Source organism: Eutrema salsugineum, unplaced genomic scaffold (genome assembly GCF_000478725.1).
Source record: "Eutrema salsugineum unplaced genomic scaffold, Eutsalg1_0 scaffold_16, whole genome shotgun sequence".
NCBI classification, from domain to species: Eukaryota; Viridiplantae; Streptophyta; class Magnoliopsida; order Brassicales; family Brassicaceae; genus Eutrema; species Eutrema salsugineum.
The window spans coordinates 468,452-486,569 of NW_006256858.1; the positions used below are offsets into that span (position 1 = coordinate 468,452).

The following is an 18,118-nucleotide window of genomic DNA, read 5'->3' on the forward strand; positions in this document are numbered from 1 at the left end:
TGGGCTCCTTTCATATCAAAGGGACTGAATACTTTGCTGAGGATTATGTGTGAATATAACTTATATTGCAATAGTTCCTCTGTTCTGGCGACCAACAAAATAGTAAAAACTCTTATGTAAAAGTTGAAAGTTGCAACTTAAAATTAGATTGCAATAGTTCCTGTGTTCTTTAGTTTTCCATCCACCTAACCAAGTGTCATACGTGAGAAATATGAACCTTTACTTTGAGAATAAAACAACTTCCATAGTCCAACTAGTTTTATATATTTTGCATGACAAATTTTATTTTTTATCCCACCCCGCTATAATAAGATAAGGTGGTAACTAGTAAAGAACATTGTCAAAAACAAATATTAATCACTCCATTGTTTAGTGTCTACTACAACACAACGGTATAGGCCCGATTTTCAGAACTCTCAACTTCACTCCTAAATCGTGTAACCCTAAAATAAAACCAAGAGAGTGCAAGAGGAATTTCACCAAGTAAAAGACAAGACCCATCTAATCTAGGACGAAACTTGGGTGACCACTGCAGAGACCATCGAGTTAATCCCACACATATCATGACCACGACACAGCTTGTAGTACCCACCATCTCCCCATTTCTTCCCCCACGAGTTCTTGATAATCCAATACGGTTTATTGCCAAGCCTTAAGATCGAAAACCCTTTTGATCCGTACCCAACAAGAAGCACCCCGTGGTTAATCTTTTTCTTGCTGCATATAAGCGGACACGACACTCCTCCTATGTACGTCTGCATGAACACCGCGTTTAATCCCACTGTGTTCAACAAAACACCAAATTAGCATTAGTGGCTTTTTCACAATTCACCCCAAAAAAAAAAAAGATATTAGTAATGATCACCTGCTAAAGGACCATGTTGTACTAAATTTGCTGTGATCTGGTCCTCGTCCAGTGGTATATTCGTGAAGTTCACTACTTTTACTGCAACCTTATTGGGATCGAACTTGCAGTGGCCTCGTTTGCCAGTGTAAGGATATGATTTTTCCTCTTCTAAACCTCCTGCCTCCTTTAAATACTCGTAGGCATTTGTCATGAGTCCCCCACCACATCCATCGTCGCACGCTTTCTTGTCCTTTGGATCGCACTACACTCATACATACCGTATAAATTTTGGATTATCCAAACAAATTAGTACCTGTAAATAAGTATACATTTAAAAAAATTCAAATGAATGGGCTAGCACATACCGCTTTATCACAATCCACAAGTTGTTGTTCGCTAAGACTAACTAGCTCCCCGGTGGAGACAAAATGGGCTCCTTCAACTGCTCCTGTTGTGCTAAAAGCCCAGCACGATCCACATGCACCCTTCACATCCACAGTTAAATGCTCATTAGAGTTGATATAACTTACACTATCATAAATTATAAGATATTTCTCTATAAAGCTAGTAACTTACTAATAAGTGAATTGTGTATATCCTTTGGCCATACAAGTGTATTATAAAGCTAAATACTGATTACATGCTTAAAATGATTTTGTTAATTATTACATATATACTTAATTACAAAAAAAAAATATACCAGTAGAATTGCACCAGTTTCTCTTGCCTATGTTTTTGTCTGTATCAGATGATATTTTTTTCTCCGTTCATCAAAGAAGTAATCCTAAGCCTTAAACGCAAATCTTATATACTCATTTTCTAATTCAGACTCTACCCCAAAAAAACCATTTTCTAATTTAGCTTCTTAAAAAAACATTTTCTAATTCATCCTTGTTACTACCTATGTGGTAAATTTTGAAACATTGGCCTAGGGCCAAATTTTTGTAAACATTTTAAAAACTTGTTTCTTTTTATTAAAATATATAATATATTAGAATTTCAATGGTATATATACTTTTAAAGCTCTGTTAAAAAAAAAAATATACTTTTAAAGCTTAAAATAGATATTTTTTCATATTCCAGCATAGTTTCTACAATTTTATCATATACAAAATATTTAAAAACAAAACTAAAATACAAAAATAAAATTAAAATATTAAAACACCATTAGTAAAAGATGTTAAATTTTTACTGAGTAATATTTGTAAATTTTGCCCTCTTATTTTTTTGTTTTTTTGGAAAATTGTTTAGGGCCTAAAATAACCTGGACACCTTGACACGGCTAACTTAAGGTTTGAATTAATGTACAACTAATCTAATTGTTACCAAGCAGAGGTATATTCAATGTTGTAAAAGAAGATTCTTAATGTGCGTGCAAGTGTAAAACATGTATCATTATGAAAGAGATCAACATATCTAGATATAGAGGAACATACTTGATCCTTGACCTCAGTAACTGCACCTTTCTCCCTCCAGTCAAAATCTGTGGGCAATCCCTCAACTTCTACCATGGGTGCCTCCGCTCCAACCGTACCGCCACGGCGGCCGCCAACATCGACTACTCCGACTACTCCAGTGTACATCCTCGTGAACTCCTCTTCCGTTAGGTCAGAGAACCGCGTGACACCGTGGACGGCAGTGGGGTCCAACATCTGGTGCTCGGCCGCCTTGAGGACGTTTTTAGCAAATATACCGAGGCGATGCACGTACTCCTCCCGCGTGGAGTAGCTCTTGCCGTAGTCCGACATGAAAACCCGGAATTTGGTCTCCGTGTGTGTCCCAAGGAGATTGGAAAGTCGATCATCTGTGACTTGGCGTATGGTGAGGTCTTCCAAGGAAGCTGCCCCATGGCAGTAGAAGATGGCGCATGTTATGAAGAGTGCTAAGGTTTTAGCCACCATGATTGCTCTTTATCGATGGTTCTTGTTTTGAGGCGGCCTTAATTAATCTCTAGGAGAGTCGATGGTTTAAATAGAGTGTGTGTGATTATATGAGTTTGATGAGGTCACGAATCACGAAAGTGTTGGAGTTACATGCAGATAGGAGACACGTGGGATGTTTGCATGTTGAGTTACATAGTGAACCTGCATGACGCGTGGCTCTCTTTTGTCTCTTGATCAGTTTTGAGTATTTGGTACCGAGCTTGCATTAATGCTTCCAATCTGTTGTAAATGCGTCGACAAAAATTTAACCGGTTAAGTTTAGATTCGAGAGGAGTGGCGTATTTCAGTGATCACATTGCGCCTCCTAATTAATTGCTGGAACCTCAGCTCTATAGAGATCCCATCAGTTACATAAAAAGAAAATCGTAAAGCTCTCTTTTAAGAATCTAGATCTGCGAAACTCAATCAAAACTCATAAATAAAAGTGATTGAGCTTGATCACCCAAAAAAAAAATGAATTGTGTCATGGCTAGGAAATTATCTGGTGTAGAGTGTAGACTAATAATATATTTTTATTGAAAATGGCTTCAGACTAAATATATCTTAGAAACAATTAATTCTTATTAGATTTAATAGTGATACTAGTTTAAATGAATTTGTAAAATATTTATATTAATCCGCAACATTACAAAATTCATATTACTTTTAGCTACTTTCAAACATATGAGATTGCGGCATGAGAACATAATTTCATAAATTTCAAAATGTTGACAACCATTCACTCATTGAATTCACAATTGATATTCTTTTAAAATTATATCCTTTTTAAAAACTGTGTTTTGTTTTGTATTATGCGGTATGAGAACAATATTTCATAAATTTCAAAATGTTGACAATCATACAATCATGGAAATCACAATTTATATTTAATTGTTAGCAAAAAATATTCTTTAGCTGTTTTATGTAATTCTGAATTTTAATATAAAAAAATTAGAAGAAGTTTTCGGTTTTCAGTTTGTTGTTAAAAAAGTACTTTATTGTATTATTTGTATTTTCTTGGTGATCAAAGAATTCTATAAAATTATTATTAAATATTTATCACAAGCTTATATTATTTGTCGTCTAAAAAATGATTCTTTTTTTTTTAAATGACACTGCATGCTAATTGAAAATAAAAAATAAAATTTGACTCAGATAAAAAACAATGATTTTACCAAAGTTAAATATCAATAAATGAATAAATTACAGTAAATCTTTTTGAAAATGGTTAAAAATACATGTCCGCAAATTTGATCTCCTCCTTCATCCTCGACATCATTTTCTCTCGGTTTCTGGCTTTGCCTGAGCAATCTTCCACAATCCTGTTTTGCCCTAATGCTTCTCCATCTCCGATCTCCGATCTCTCGTCCATTCATCGCTTTTGAGGTAACACATTTCTTCATCCTCTCTGCAATCTATTCTTGGTGAACGAACAAAAACAATCTCATTTTTTACCAAAAAAAAAACAATCTCATTTCCTCTCACAACGAATCTTCTTTTTCTTTATAGGATTTTTTATCGATCCACTCTACAACGAACAGAAAAGTTTGCATTTTTAAACAAAAATCCAAAGATGTTCAACAAAATCATGAAGCTGGGCCAGAAGAAATTCAACAAATCAGATCAACACCACCAAGATAACAACCCCAGCAACAACGTCGTTCGCGGCAGCCGCACCGCAACCGCCGCTGCGTCTTCAGCGTCGAATGGCGAATCTCAGACGGCGGCTCCGTCACCTTCGCAGACGCCGAATCACCCAATGTTCACATCAACACCGACCCTCGAAGTACTTCCATTGTTAAAAGACGTTTCTTCCTCAGATCGGCCTCTCCTCTTCATGAAGAAGGCTCACATGTGTTCTTGCCAATGCGATTTCTCTGATTCATTGATAATGCCGCGCGAGAAAGAGATCAAGAGGCAGACCCTTCTCGAACTGGTCGATTTCCTTCACTCCTCGTCAGGTAAAGTCAATGAGACGATGCAGAGCGAGCTCATAAGAATGGTTTCCGCTAACATTTTCCGGTGTCTCCCACCGGCACACCATGAGAACACAGGAGCTCCTCCTGAAGGGAATGATCCTGAGGAGGAAGAGCCTTATCTTGAGCCATGGTGGCCTCATTTGCAGCTCGTCTACGAGCTTCTTTTGCGGTATGTAGTGTCTTCAGAAATCGAGCCCAAGACTGCGAAAAAATTCATCAATCACACCTTTGTGTCGAGGTTGCTTGATCTGTTTGACTCAGAGGATCCTAGGGAGAGGGAATACTTGAAAACTGTTCTTCACAGAATCTATGGGAAGTTCATATTTCACCGTCCGTTTATCAGGTGCTCCATTTACAACATTTTCTACAAGTTCTTGTATGAGACTGAGAGGTGCATTGGGATAGGAGAGTTGTTGGAGATTCTAGGAAGTGTGATCAATGGATTTACAGTGCCAATGAGAGAGGAGCATAGGTTGTATCTTGTGAAAGCCATTTTGCCATTACACAAGTCTAAAGGAATCTCGATTTACCACCAGCAGTTGGCGTATTGCGTAACGCAGTTTGTGGAGAAAGATTACAAATTGGCTGATACTGTGATCCGTGGGTTGTTGAAGTATTGGCCGCTTACGAATTGTCAAAAGGAAGTTCTCTTCTTGGGAGAGTTGGAAGAGGTCTTGGATGCTACAGAGCCTTCTGAGTTTCAGCAATGTGTTGTTCCTCTGTTTACACAGATTGGGAAATGTCTTAATAGTGCCCACTTCCAGGTTCGTCTCTCAGCCTCGTATGTGTCTTTTGAGTTGAGAACTTAGTAACATTGTCATAGATACACCAAGTCTTTAGAAATTTGAGTTGTGGAGTGTAATATGTTGATAGAGAGATGTGAGGAATGCAGGTGGCAGAGAGAGCTCTTTTCTTGTGGAACAATGAACATATCGTAGGCCTGATTGCTCAGAACAAAGACGTGATCTTCCCGATAATATTTGAAGCATTGGAGAGGAACATGAAAGGACACTGGAACCAAGCGGTGCACGGTCTCTCTGAGAATGTCAGAAGAATGTTTATGGAAATGGACACTGAGCTATTTGAAGAGTGCGAGAAACAACATCCAGAGAACGAAGCTAAGGCTTGCGAGTTATTGGAACAAAGAGAATTGACATGGAAAAGACTTGAAGAAGCTGCTTCGTTAGCTGCAAATTAAAGCCCATTTGATGATGGCTTTTTTTAGCTATCTTCCTTTTGCAAGAGTTGTGTTTTTAGAAACTCTCTAATAATTTATTTATTTGTTTGTTCTTTTTTTTTTTTTTTTTTTATATCTGTTTTGATCCCTTGTAAATGGCGACCGGGAATATGGATCACACCTCGCCGACCAGATCATGTCATAGAAGGTATAATTTAGTACTCTTCGTTGCAGCTTCTGCAAAACATGGTAAAGCATAGGTGATTTACAAGCATAGTTGATAACAATTTGATTAAATGAAAAAAATTAAATGTTCTAGACGATGAACTAATAGTCTAATACTAATTCCAACCTGTTAAACTCTATCAGTTTGCTACATTTTTGCTTAAATTCATCACATCAAAAGATGTAACATTTTCATCTTTCTGTTCCCACACTATCTTGTTGTCATTTTTAACGTAATTTTGGAGTAACAGAAAGATAGTGAAGTAACAGAAAGATGAAAATTTTAACATCTTGAGGTGATGAACCATTGTCCATTGCATTTGATTTGATGAGACAAACTTTGTCTTGGACGTTGCTTTCACATTCTCATTTTCGGTTTAGGTTTTGTAGTGCTGTGAACCCCAAAAAAAAAAAAGAATAGAAGAAGGAAAAATAAAAATAATAATGAAGAGCTACTTTACACCAAAAACCAATCAATTTGAAGGGTCCAAATCCTATTTGTTATCCCTTGCGGCCTACCACAATAATAGAGTTGATGATGACAAAATACAAATCATTAACAAAGAAAAAAATAACGTTAAACGTGGTCGAGGAGGCGGTGCGTTGCTACCGAATACCATCCCAAAGAAATCATCACTGTTGCTGCTGCTGCTTCCTCTCGTCGTACCGCCCATCGCGCTCGTCCCTCCACCGCTGATAACGCCGCCGCCGCCACCCTCGCCGCCTCCTCCTCCATACCCAGTATAAGTATCGCCACTCTGACCTTCATCATCCCTGTCAAAAATAAACGTTTCATTAGAAGAAAGTATGCCTAATAAAATCGACCATACATATATGCTAAATCCAAGCATCAAAGATAGAAAAGAAAAAGTCAAAAGGGTCATTAATGCGATTTAAAATAGGGTCCATAGCAAAAAAGGAATCATCTTTTTCTACGTAGGGGGTCCCTTCTCTTTAAACAGCATTTTCTATCATATAACTCCCAAAATACATTAACTTTTTTTCTTTCGTAAAATTGACTAGGGGACAAGTAATTAACAACTGATGTATCAAAAATGTAGATCAATCATACATATATCTTAACTAAAATCATGACAGACATTTCGACCGTCCATATTCCCAAATGGACAGAGAAAACTTGACAGAGCAAGTAGATTATAAAGTGTAAATAATAAAAAAATGCAAAAAAGAAATGGGCAAGTGGGGGTTTATTTCAGACACTAGTCAAGTTGGTCGGTTCCCCAGGAAGACGATCACGTGCCTCTACTTGAATTCTGGAATACTTCCAAATTCTAACGTCTGATATTCTCAATGAGCTCATTTTTATACATTATTAATTTTCAAGTATTTTTTTGTTTATACCCGTAATTATATACGGACGCGTCTCTGTTTGAAGAATAATGGAACATCAAATGTAAGTAATTTATAGAAAAAGCTCAAGAAAAAAAAGAAAGGACAAGTTTTTATCCTACTATTTTAGTAAAGGTTGATTAAATAGAAAGGCCTTTCCAAAAGATCACAAATTAACTCGACCTAGACAATATCTACAACCATGATTATTAATGTGCACAAACTCAATAGATAAACAAGATTCTAAAAAAAAGGTACTAAAAAATAAGATTGTTTAGTTCTTGACGTCGTTAGCAAATCATGCCCTAATCACGCGCTTTCACAGCTAATCGATCATGCATCACTTTTTAAAAATGTTGGCTCATACTGAGTAAAAAAAAGAGTACCTGGGACCGCCAAAAACGCCAGCGTTTCGAGTGAGCTGGTCAACTTGAGCAGCAGCTTTAGGCTCCAAACTCGAAGCTTTAGAGTACATTGAGCTCATTTCTTGACCAGACGCCACAAAGAAAGCTCCGTTCTCCATCAGATCTCCTTCCGTTCTCCAATTCCAATTCGCCCACTCACCATCGTCCTTCGAATCCACTCGCTTCGTCACCTGCTTTCAAAGTTCCACATTTAGCAATCTGTTTTTCACGCGCCGTCATGGCGAGTGGTCTTAAAAAGGCTAATTTAACCACAAAAATTAAAAAAGGTCTGTGTGGACAGAGAGAAGCAGCCCACATGGCTGGCATGCACTATACACATACCATCACTGTCTCACACCTCCTAGACCCAATAAAATAAGATTCTTTTTCTATGTGCATGAATAGATAATTAGATATATTTTCATCACATATAAATTTAACATTGTGATATTTTCCAGATATTTTACGCTTAGCAAAAGATTAACAACTGTCCATGTGAAAGATGAACTGGATTCATAGAATCTTTACCCAGCGAAATTCGACGAATCAAAACTCTTCACTAGTCAATTACTCGAAAGAAATGCTAATTGGCCACTCAAAAGTTGGACCGCTATGGTAAAAAGCCTAAAATCTCTGGCACAAAACAAACTAAAACCCTAAAAAGTAATTGAATCAATTAAAACAAAAAAAAGAGAAGATTTTCGGAAATGGGTAATTCAAATTAGTAAGAATCAAGAAGGAAAGTTTCTAAATTTTTACCTCTTTGGCGCTAGGATCAGAAGGAGCAGCGTAACGATTCCCTTGACTGTTAATGGTGGGATTACCACTACCACCAATAGCATACATCTTCCAAGAAGTGAAATCATTGTTGACGACATGAATATAGCCTCTCCGACACCTCGGCATCCTCTGAACAAGCCCTGACCAAAATGATTAAACGCAAATCGTCACCCTGCATCCCAGTATCCGGCGAGTAGTTGTCGTCGTGACCCAACAGCATAACCTCGTCGTGGTGCGTGAAGTAATTGTTCGATATGGTAATCGCCGTTGAACCCATCACCGCGTCGATAAGCCCGTCAGTGCAATGGCTCATGGAGCAATGGTCGATCCAGATCTTCTGAGATCCGAAAATGGAGATCCCGTCACCGTCGGATCTACCTCGTTTCCCGGCTTTCGTAGGACTTGCGGCGACGATGGCTCCTCCGGAAGGTTTACAGTCGTAGATGTGGATGTTGTGGATGATGACGTGTTGCACGTATTGGATTGTTAAGCAGCCGTTTCCGGTGATGTGTACGGCGGATCCGCGTCCGTCTATGGTCTTGTAGCTGTTGATTATAAGCTCTTGTTTAAGCTTGATGAGCATGTTTGAGGAGAAGACGATCCAGAGTGGCTCTTCTTGGATTGTGGCGTAACGGAGTGTGCCTTGAGTTGGGTTTGCTGGGTTGTTGTCGGAGGAGTCTGTTACGACGTAGATCCGGCCGTTTTTGCCTCCGAGTGTGCCGCGACCGAAGCCGATTGAGCAGTCGGCGAGTCTTTGCCGGTTGGATGACCAGTCGGAGGTGTCGCATCGCCAGCAATCGTCGATTGGGTTTCCGGTTCGGCAAGTGGACGATGACGATGACGATGAGCTGAGTTGTCTCCGCGAGAGGGATGCATTGATTTGACTGTGAGGATGGAGTAAAGTAAGAAGAGAGTTTTGAGAATTTTGCTATGGATTAAAATGTGGAAACTTTTTACCTTAAGACATGGAGAGAGACGGAATCAGGGGAAGGGTGTTGGTGAGGGAGAGTGAGATTTAGGGATTTAGTGGATTCGAGAAGTGTGAAGAAGAGGCAGAGCAGGAGAATGGTGTTGGAGAAGTTAGGAGGAAGCATCGTTAATGGCGGATTGTGACTTGGTGTGCTTGATGTTGGCCGTGAGGATGGATTTTATTTTATTTGTCTCGCTGGAAGGAAGCAGAGCATTGGTATGGAAAGTTGAAGATAGTGAGTGTCAGAAGAAGAATGTTGGTTGAGAAATGTGAGGAAATAGAAGCAGAGAAGGATTTGGAATCCACATGTGAGAGAGCTTTGAAGATGATGAAGAAGAAGAAGCTGCTCTCTCTCTCTCTCTGCCTCTACCCTCTGCTGGAAACAAGGCTTATAGGTTTTCTTCTTGCGCTTTTGATTTTGTGTCTCTCTCTTGGGAATTTGTGTCCTCTAATCTGTTTTGGCATGGAGATTGATTAGACTTTGGGTCTCATATTTGGTAAGCAAGGTTATATTACTATTGGGCCTATCAGGCCCAGTTCACATTTTTGATGAACTAGTTGGAAAAAGAGTTTTTTTTTAACATGAACGCTCAGCCCATAATCAGGCCTAGGAACATGTCCACCAGAGATTTAGAGCAGCTACTGTAATCAAATTGAAGCCGAACGGTTTGCTGAGTGGTGAGTGTTTCCGATGCTCAGCGATTCCGATACCTTTTGATAAACTAACTCCTTCATCTTCCTTTTCGATTCAAGCTTTAACGAGTCTGTCTCAGCTTCAACAAATGCTTTCGCAGTCCTTTGGGCACTTCCGGCTTATCTTCTGATTCTGGTTCCCGAGCCTCCAACACTGAAATTCACAGGACAAAGACTCTCATCACCTAAAAATCCAGCCTTTTCTAAGGTTTTTTTTCCTATTCCTCTTTGTCTCTGTGTGTTTCACTTGTTACTAATTCGTTTGGCTGGCTTTTTGAGTGTTTTCTTGTGTTTTTTTTTTTCTTTCTATTGTCAGGGTGGGAAAAGTGGAAGACAAAACCCATTTTTTGTCGACGGTAACAAGAGGTATCTTGGGGTTTTTAAAGTTATGGACAGAATCAGTGGGTTATCTGATGAATTGCTTATTAAGATACTATTGTTTGTTCCGACAAAAGTTGCTGTATCCACTAGCATTTTGTCGAAACGATGGGAGTATCTTTGGATGTGGTTGCCTAAACTTGATTACGGTCCTAATCATTTTTCACGCTCTGATTGCAAGAGGTTGAGGTGTTTTCTTGACAGAAATCTGCCATTACATAGAGCTCCTGTTATAGAAAGCTTTCGTTTTAAATTATATGGCTCTTATATTAGACCTGAGAGTATCAAGCTGTGGGTTGTACTAGCAATTTCTCACTGCTTACGTGAGCTGGAGATTATCTATGAGTCTAATCGGGATAAGCAAACCATATTGCCAAGTAACCTGTATAGCTGCAAATCGCTCGTGATCTTGAAACTCGATGGCACTATTCTATTGGATGTCCCTCGAACGGTTTTTCTTCCCTCTCTGAAGACTTTGCAACTTCAAGATGTGAAATACTTCAATGATGAATCTATTCAACGGCTTCTATCTAATTGCCCAGTTCTCGAAGCCTTGTCGGTGAGTTTGCGTGAGGAAGAGAGTATGGAAGAGTTAACTATTGTTTCCCCATCTTTGCAGAGTTTATCAATCTATATCCCCCATGATCTTGATATATTGGGGATTGAGATAAAAACTCCTTCTTTAACGTATCTTAAACTTGACGATCAGAATCAAGATAATCTCTACTGTTTCATTGAGGAAATGCCTAACCTGATCGAGGCATATGTAGATTTTAATTTCACTGACATCAAGAGTCTCATTGGATCGATCACATCTGTCAAGCGTCTTGCAATATGTTCACAGGTAATCATTTTCCATTTGTCTACTCATTTTTTTTATAATCATTTGCTAATAATTTTTAATATTGTGCCCAGGCTATGTATGATGAAAGTTTTGTCTTCACCCAACTTGAACATCTTGAGCTATGTACTTGCAAAGAGGTTTCGCCTGATCTACTTGTCCGGCTGCTCAAAGATTCTTCTAACTTACAAGGACTAGACCTTTTCTGCATTGAAGTAAGTTTGTTAAACTATTTTTTTCTTTTTGTCGGAAGCACAATATGGTTTTAGTCTAATGCTTCTTTTTGATCGCAGAGTCATTCATTTGGTAATATGGTTAACTGGAATAAACCAAGTACTGTTCCTAAATGTATTTTGTCGAGTCTACAAACTTTCAACTTCTTGGAATACATAGGAGCACCAAAGGAGAGAGATCTTGTAGTCTATATCTTGCAAAATGCTCTCCACTTAAAGACTGCAGCAATCACGTCTTGTAAATATGACGTTCCAAGATTTGAGATGTTAAAGGAGTTGGCACTCTCTTCTAGAGCTTCAGCAACATGCCAACTCATGTTTGATTGAGCATTTTGATCATTGAAATTTGGCTTGTTCTTCTATGTGCTCTCGGTCTCGCATGGTTTTTCATTAACTCTGAAAACTTGTTTTGGAGAACAAACTTTTTTCTGTATGTTTTGTTGTTCTACTGAAAAAACATATTTATGTTGTCTGGATCTAAGTTATATGTTAAAGTTTTAAAATTTTTGATGGTGTATATAATAGACGACAGCACTACTAGTGGCTAAGTGCTGTTTGGCAACAGGGTTTATTCTACTACAGTATTCTCGTTTGTATGTGTTTTGTGGCTCATAAATTCAATCACTTATCACACTTTCAATAACCCAATTCCAAATCTTAAAATCTCCACGAAAATGGCTCTCCGATCTGTAAAAACGCCGACTTTGGTAACTCCGGCCGGCGTCGTCTCCTCCTCAACTGTCAACAAGCCTCAATCTTTCAGATTCGCCTCCAAACCGACGGCAACACTCGCCATCCACAACCGCCATCTATCAATCTACGGCATCAATTCGAATCTCAAACTCAAGCCAGCTTCTTCCGCCGCAAAATTCCGGTGCTCGGCGTCGGCGCTTACGCCGCAGCTCAGAGATACGCTGGAAAAGCTGGTGAATTCGAATAAAGTGGTACTTTTCATGAAAGGAACGAGGGATTTCCCGATGTGCGGGTTCTCAAACACGGTGGTGCAGATCCTGAAGAATCTGAACGTGCCTTTCGAAGACGTGAACATTCTGGAGAACGAGATGCTTAGGCAGGGACTTAAAGAGTACTCGAATTGGCCGACTTTCCCTCAGCTTTACATCGGCGGTGAGTTTTTCGGTGGTTGTGATATCACTCTTGAGGCGTTTCAGAGTGGGGAATTGCAGGAAGTGGTGGAAAGAGCGATTTGTTCTTGATGCTGATCAAAATACGATTTCATTGTTGTTGATGCCTTTGGATTTTGTTACTGGTAAACAAAAAGGTCTTGTGAGTTTATGATGGCTGTAACATAAAGAGACCATATTTGTATGATGGATTTAGCTATGGAAACACTTACATCATGATCTCGATTCTCCTTGTGGATTTGATCCTTTTGACATCATGTGCCTTCTTTTTCCATATGTTTGGTCTTTACCCTTTTGTGTTGTTGAGATGTTCATGTGTAAAGATTACTCCTTTGAACATTCTCCAGTATCTTTCTTGAGTAGTACTCTTAAGACGTTTGTCTCTGTTAAGAGATTAAGTTCCAAGGATTCTGACTAATTCACTGCTACAATGTCTCTTGTAATTGATGCTGGTCTGTGCTTCTCTCGGACCTCTGTTTATCAAAAACCCACCCGAGTTTAGAGAAGGGATGATCATATGCAGAAAATGTTGGTACTCATCAAGAAAAGCAATCTGGTCCAGTGTATGTAAAATCATCAAGTCATGGTAACAGACCTCCAGCTGCAAACAGGTCTGAAAAGAGGTGACTAGAAGGCTGATTTATCAAAACCGATTTAACATTCAATACAGGATATAGTCTATATTAAGAAGATCCTCATCCTAGCAACTTTTTTTATATCTAATGTCATTTCAGAATCCTCTATGATGTTTCCTGAATTGCAATTTTTATTTTTTTTGGTTTGTCTTTCTATGATAGAACAAACAATGCATCCCGATTTTTGAAAGGTAGAAACATTATACTGGATTTAGGCAGTTTTGAAAAATTTAAGTTTATTTGGTGAGTAGTAAGGGAAGACCACAAAAAATCTGACCAAGAGATGTCCTGTGATGATATGTGTAGTTTGTATATACCATTTTTTATTGGCTCCCTCAAATTTATCTTTGCCGTGGATAAATGGCAAAAAGGTAATTATAGATTCGGCCTTTATCTAAAACCACAAAGAGCAGATAGAGAGAAAGAACATGATATATAGAGAATACACGTGGCCCAATGAAATAGCCACGCGGGCTCTCTCTAGCCAATTGCAATCTGATTTTAGATTCGCATCCTACAAAACCTTACTTAAACGATCACTCTTCCATACTGACACTTCCAAACACCTCTTGTTCACATCTTTCTCTTTGTGGTAAACAGAAAGGGAGAGAGAGAGAGAGAGATAGAAGACAATGGCGTCGAACTCGCTCATGAGCTGCGGCATCGCCGCCGTTTACCCTTCGCTTCTTTCTTCTTCAAAGTCTAAATTCGTCTCCGCCGGAGTTCCTCTCCCCAACGCCGGGAACGTCGGCCGAATCAGAATGGCCGCTCACTGGATGCCCGGAGAGCCACGACCAGCTTACCTCGACGGTTCTGCTCCTGGGTACGCAAAATCACTTCTCTCGACTCTGTTTCTTTGCTCAAAATTTTGAGACTTTCACAGTCGCTGTCAATGTTGCTCAATTGATTAGATTAGATGTGTCAAAAGAATTGAAACTACTCTTGATGAGACTAAGGGTTTTGATTGCTACATTGGTGGATGTTTAAAGTTTCAGTTTTTTAGCTATTGGGTATACTACACATCGCATGATTAGACATTTCTGAAATTCGTCTCCTTTTACTCTGTTTCTTACATACTATGAAGCCCCTTAGATGTGTGTCTAGAGAGAGAATTGATTGAAACCCTTTTTGATGACATAGAGGTTCCGATTTTAAGCTCTGAAGCTGTTTGAAAAGCTTCAATTTTTTAAGCTATTGGGTACAAAAATGTGCAGTGACTTTGGATTTGACCCACTTGGACTTGGAGAGGTTCCAGAGAACCTTGAGCGATACAAAGAATCAGAGCTCATCCACTGTAGATGGGCCATGCTCGCTGTTGTAAGTTTCATCAACAGTTACTCACTTCAATGTACCCAATCAAAGGGTTTTTAGTCTTTTAAGTTATGATCTAATGGCAAAAATGGTTAATGATCTGGTGTGAATTGTGTAGCCAGGGATTTTGGTACCAGAGGCTTTGGGATATGGAAACTGGGTTAAGGCTCAAGAATGGGCAGCATTACCTGGAGGACAAGCCACTTACTTGGGGAACCCTGTCCCATGGGGTACTTTGCCCACAATCTTGGCCATAGAGTTCTTGGCTATTGCATTTGTCGAGCACCAGAGAAGTATGGAGAAAGACCCCGAGAAAAAGAAGTACCCGGGAGGCGCATTTGACCCTCTTGGATACTCCAAAGACCCGAAGAAGTTCGAGGAGTTGAAAGTTAAGGAGATCAAGAACGGTATACAAACACATAACATATCTTCCCTTTCTTGATCATTTTTTTAGTAAAATGTAATATCTAATGTTATGTGTTTTTTGGTTGGTATGTTAGGGCGGCTTGCGTTGTTGGCCTTTGTAGGATTCTGTGTGCAACAATCTGCCTACCCAGGCACAGGACCATTGGAGAACCTTGCTACTCACTTGGCGGATCCATGGCACAAAAACATTGGCGATATTGTTATCCCTTTGAACTAGTGACTGTAAAAAAAAAAGAAAATTAGCAATATATCCTGTGAGCTTTATGTGTAATCAAAACTCTGTGTAATGAAAGACAGATTGTGAAACCTGTATTTTGCCTCTGTGATTGATTTGGTCTTGTGAGCTTGAATTCTAAGTGATTAAACCTTTTGAATCGGGTTACGAACCCAAATGTGGCCAACTTGTAATATTTGTATTTAGATTAAAAATCTGATGGTTCTTTGAAACAAAATTTACATCATTTTGTAGAGCTCCAAAAAATTTTGAGAAAAAAACAACACAAATTTGCATCATTTTGATTTTAGGAACGCAATGAATGGATAAGTTATCGACTTTGAGCTTTATTCTCCCATTACAGAAGAAACATTGAAGGTGTTGTTAGTTCATGACTTTTACTTAGATTTTTTCAACTCCATCCAAAATAACTTTTGTTTATACATGACATTAAGATTACACACTATTTTTTTTTTGTTTTATCATTTTAGATACTGAGTCATTTGAGTTTTAGCTACTTGTTAAATGACTAAAACAGATTATAGAATGATTTTACCCATCTTTTACTGATGTTAAACAGATAATATACAAACATGTGTCAAAATGATGTGATAAAATATTGTTACAAATATAAATTCTATAATAACATGTGACAGAATTTCATCATTTCTCTACCCATATAGTAAAAGATGATATTATCTTGCCTAATCACATCCACGTAGGATTGAGAGAGATAGTTGTGCTACTGTTATTTGTTTTGTCAGATGCGTGGGGCTTGCTGCTTTAATTTTCTTTCTCATTGACCCAAAGATAGATCTGGATAGTGGATATATTGATTTATTTACTCATCTACCAACAAAGTAAACACTTATTTATTTTTTTAATCCTATTTTTGGCTATTATTCTTTTTAAAATTTATTTTTAGTTGATTTTTCATTGACCCAAGATCTTAATTGTTTCCTTACATATCAACCTAAAAGAAAACAAAAATGCAGTTTTAATCCTCCCACCAAAATTTCCGCTCATACTTCTGCATTAAGGTAAATCCTCTTTCCTCTTGTCTTCTTATCTAAATTTTTCTCATTCCATCACGAGTTTTAGTTTCTCTTTATGAAAATATCTGGATCTTGAATGCATCTGATCTGTTCCTTAAATTTTAGATCTTTGCATAAACACCTCACCGGAATTGCCATTTCTTCCAATATTCTTCTTAAGGAGATAGAAGAAGCTCTGCTATTGAAAAATCTCATTCTTTCTTTTATTTTTTTGTTGCTATATAGATGAAGGTTTGTTTTAAACGCAATGTGATAAAAGGAATAACTTTTTTTTTGTTCCTGTTGCAATGAGTTTGGTGTTTTGTTAAGAAGTGGTTTTTTCTTCCTTAATAATGTATTGCTTTCTGAGAAATCTGTTATTCTTGTTTATTGACTCTTCTAGGTTTTCCACAAGCTGATTGATGAAAATGTCAATGAGGTAAACTAAACCAACCCCTTCTTGTAACAGTTATCATGTTTTTTTGAATTTGGGTTTTAATCCGGTTTAATGTTTGTTTCCTTAGCAGCTTGTGTGGAAACCTTTGATGTTTTGTATAATTCGGGGTTTGTTCGCAAAGGAATGATCATTCGATTGAATGAAAAATGGAGCTTTTTACTGCAAATTCTCTGTCCACCGAAAACAAACCTCTTGAGCTTTCAAAATTGGTCATAGAAGAGAAAAGCTCGGTTAAAAAGAAGAGCGAAAGCACCCTTACACTTGTGAATCATGGTACATTTCACACTTCATCTTTAAGAATATGATTGTCTCCCTATCAGTTTTATAAAAATTCACACTTTGTTTCGAGTGTTGGTTATGTAATATATATCAAGAAAGTAGATCCAAATTGTTTTGTTGACCATACCTCTGCTTTTTAACCACCAGAGATTCTAACTTGTTGGTTCTGTAATTTGAGACTATATGTTCTTGAGCACTATCTATAAGCATCTTTCTTGATTGCAGGTGCAAAGATTTGGCAAGAGAACAGGGAAAAATGGGTGGGAGATCAATCTCGACAAAGAAAAAAAACTACAAAGGATCAGATTATAAGGTATTTTCTTTGTGTTTGCAGTGTTAAATATTCTAGTGAATTAGTACTCTAAAAAGACAATCTTGAATCTCTTGCAGCTGGTCTACTACATATGAAGATCTTCTCTCAACTCATGAACCTTTCTCTGAGTCGATTCCTTTACCCGTAAGCTTAAAATCTAATCCCATTTTCTACAGAGTCAAAGAAGCTAAAATCATTCTCAATACCTGAAATTTATATCCGATATTTATGTAGGAGATGGTGGACTTTCTGGTCGATATTTGGTATGACGAAGGCCTTTACGATTAGACGAATCTAACAACGAACACGGACTAGATTGACAAAGAACAAAGAAGGAGAGACTCAACTATGGTGTGATGAAGTTAAAATATTTAGGAGTTGTCAAAAACATTTACATGCAGGTTCGATGAACTATCTATTTGTTGTATCCATATCTCCATTTTTACAGAAGAAGACAGTGACCACTTACATTCTCCATTTTTAGCAGTTATATGATTGATAAAAAGAG

The 18,118-nt window shown here is 38.1% G+C and overlaps 7 protein-coding genes across 10 annotated transcripts; 5 read left to right on the plus strand and 2 right to left on the minus strand.

Annotated features, from left to right (window-relative positions):
- Window positions 1–251: 251 nt before the first annotated feature.
- Window positions 252–2,786, minus strand: LOC18020715 (probable cysteine protease RD19D). Its single transcript, XM_006403450.2, has 4 exons — window positions 2,284–2,786; window positions 1,213–1,332; window positions 866–1,109; window positions 252–781 (listed from the first exon to the last, which is right to left on the minus strand). The coding sequence occupies exons 1-4, from the start codon at window positions 2,746–2,748 to the stop codon at window positions 507–509; spliced, it is 1,104 nt and encodes a 367-aa protein (XP_006403513.1). The 5' UTR covers window positions 2,749–2,786; the 3' UTR covers window positions 252–506.
- Window positions 2,787–4,051: 1,265 nt separating this feature from the next.
- Window positions 4,052–6,017, plus strand: LOC18020716 (serine/threonine protein phosphatase 2A 57 kDa regulatory subunit B' epsilon isoform). Its single transcript, XM_006403451.2, has 3 exons — window positions 4,052–4,155; window positions 4,279–5,512; window positions 5,641–6,017. Exons 2-3 carry the CDS (start codon window positions 4,343–4,345, stop codon window positions 5,944–5,946), a joined length of 1,476 nt encoding a protein of 491 aa, XP_006403514.1. The 5' UTR covers window positions 4,052–4,155; window positions 4,279–4,342; the 3' UTR covers window positions 5,947–6,017.
- Window positions 6,018–6,592: 575 nt separating this feature from the next.
- LOC18020717 (probable pectate lyase 13) lies at window positions 6,593–10,063 on the minus strand. The gene is given in 5 exon segments (XM_006403452.2): window positions 6,593–6,924; window positions 7,887–8,095; window positions 8,664–8,858; window positions 8,860–9,568; window positions 9,642–10,063. Coding segments are annotated over 5 exon segments (1,509 nt in total). The 5' UTR covers window positions 9,779–10,063; the 3' UTR covers window positions 6,593–6,665.
- A 175-nt stretch (window positions 10,064–10,238) lies between these two features.
- On the plus strand, window positions 10,239–12,269 carry LOC18020718 (FBD-associated F-box protein At4g10400). The gene is made up of 5 exons (XM_006403453.2): window positions 10,239–10,332; window positions 10,408–10,555; window positions 10,664–11,569; window positions 11,641–11,781; window positions 11,860–12,269. Exons 3-5 carry the CDS (start codon window positions 10,736–10,738, stop codon window positions 12,124–12,126), a joined length of 1,242 nt encoding a protein of 413 aa, XP_006403516.1. The 5' UTR covers window positions 10,239–10,332; window positions 10,408–10,555; window positions 10,664–10,735; the 3' UTR covers window positions 12,127–12,269.
- Window positions 12,270–12,412: 143 nt separating this feature from the next.
- LOC18020719 (monothiol glutaredoxin-S14, chloroplastic) lies at window positions 12,413–13,195 on the plus strand. The gene has a single exon (XM_006403454.2). The coding sequence runs from the start codon at window positions 12,474–12,476 to the stop codon at window positions 13,011–13,013; it is 540 nt and encodes a 179-aa protein (XP_006403517.1). The 5' UTR covers window positions 12,413–12,473; the 3' UTR covers window positions 13,014–13,195.
- A 911-nt stretch (window positions 13,196–14,106) lies between these two features.
- Window positions 14,107–15,687, plus strand: LOC18020720 (chlorophyll a-b binding protein 6, chloroplastic). Of its 2 annotated transcripts, none has more exons than XM_006403457.2 (4): window positions 14,107–14,399; window positions 14,791–14,893; window positions 15,006–15,294; window positions 15,388–15,687. In XM_006403457.2, the coding sequence occupies exons 1-4, from the start codon at window positions 14,209–14,211 to the stop codon at window positions 15,528–15,530; spliced, it is 726 nt and encodes a 241-aa protein (XP_006403520.1). In that variant the 5' UTR covers window positions 14,107–14,208; the 3' UTR covers window positions 15,531–15,687. The 2 variants fall into 2 exon arrangements, with proteins under 2 accessions (XP_006403520.1, XP_024013481.1); XM_024157713.1 differs by lacking the exon at window positions 15,388–15,687 and having other exon boundaries at window positions 15,006–15,152; window positions 15,220–15,273.
- Window positions 15,688–16,452: 765 nt separating this feature from the next.
- On the plus strand, window positions 16,453–18,085 carry LOC18020721. Of its 3 annotated transcripts, none has more exons than XM_006403458.2 (6): window positions 16,453–16,567; window positions 16,965–17,000; window positions 17,089–17,291; window positions 17,523–17,610; window positions 17,688–17,754; window positions 17,845–18,085. In XM_006403458.2, exons 3-6 carry the CDS (start codon window positions 17,165–17,167, stop codon window positions 17,896–17,898), a joined length of 336 nt encoding a protein of 111 aa, XP_006403521.1. In that variant the 5' UTR covers window positions 16,453–16,567; window positions 16,965–17,000; window positions 17,089–17,164; the 3' UTR covers window positions 17,899–18,085. The 3 variants fall into 3 exon arrangements, with proteins under 3 accessions (XP_006403521.1, XP_024013550.1, XP_024013551.1); XM_024157782.1 differs by having other exon boundaries at window positions 16,462–16,567; window positions 17,086–17,291; XM_024157783.1 differs by having other exon boundaries at window positions 16,475–16,567; window positions 16,977–17,000.
- Window positions 18,086–18,118: the final 33 nt, after the last annotated feature.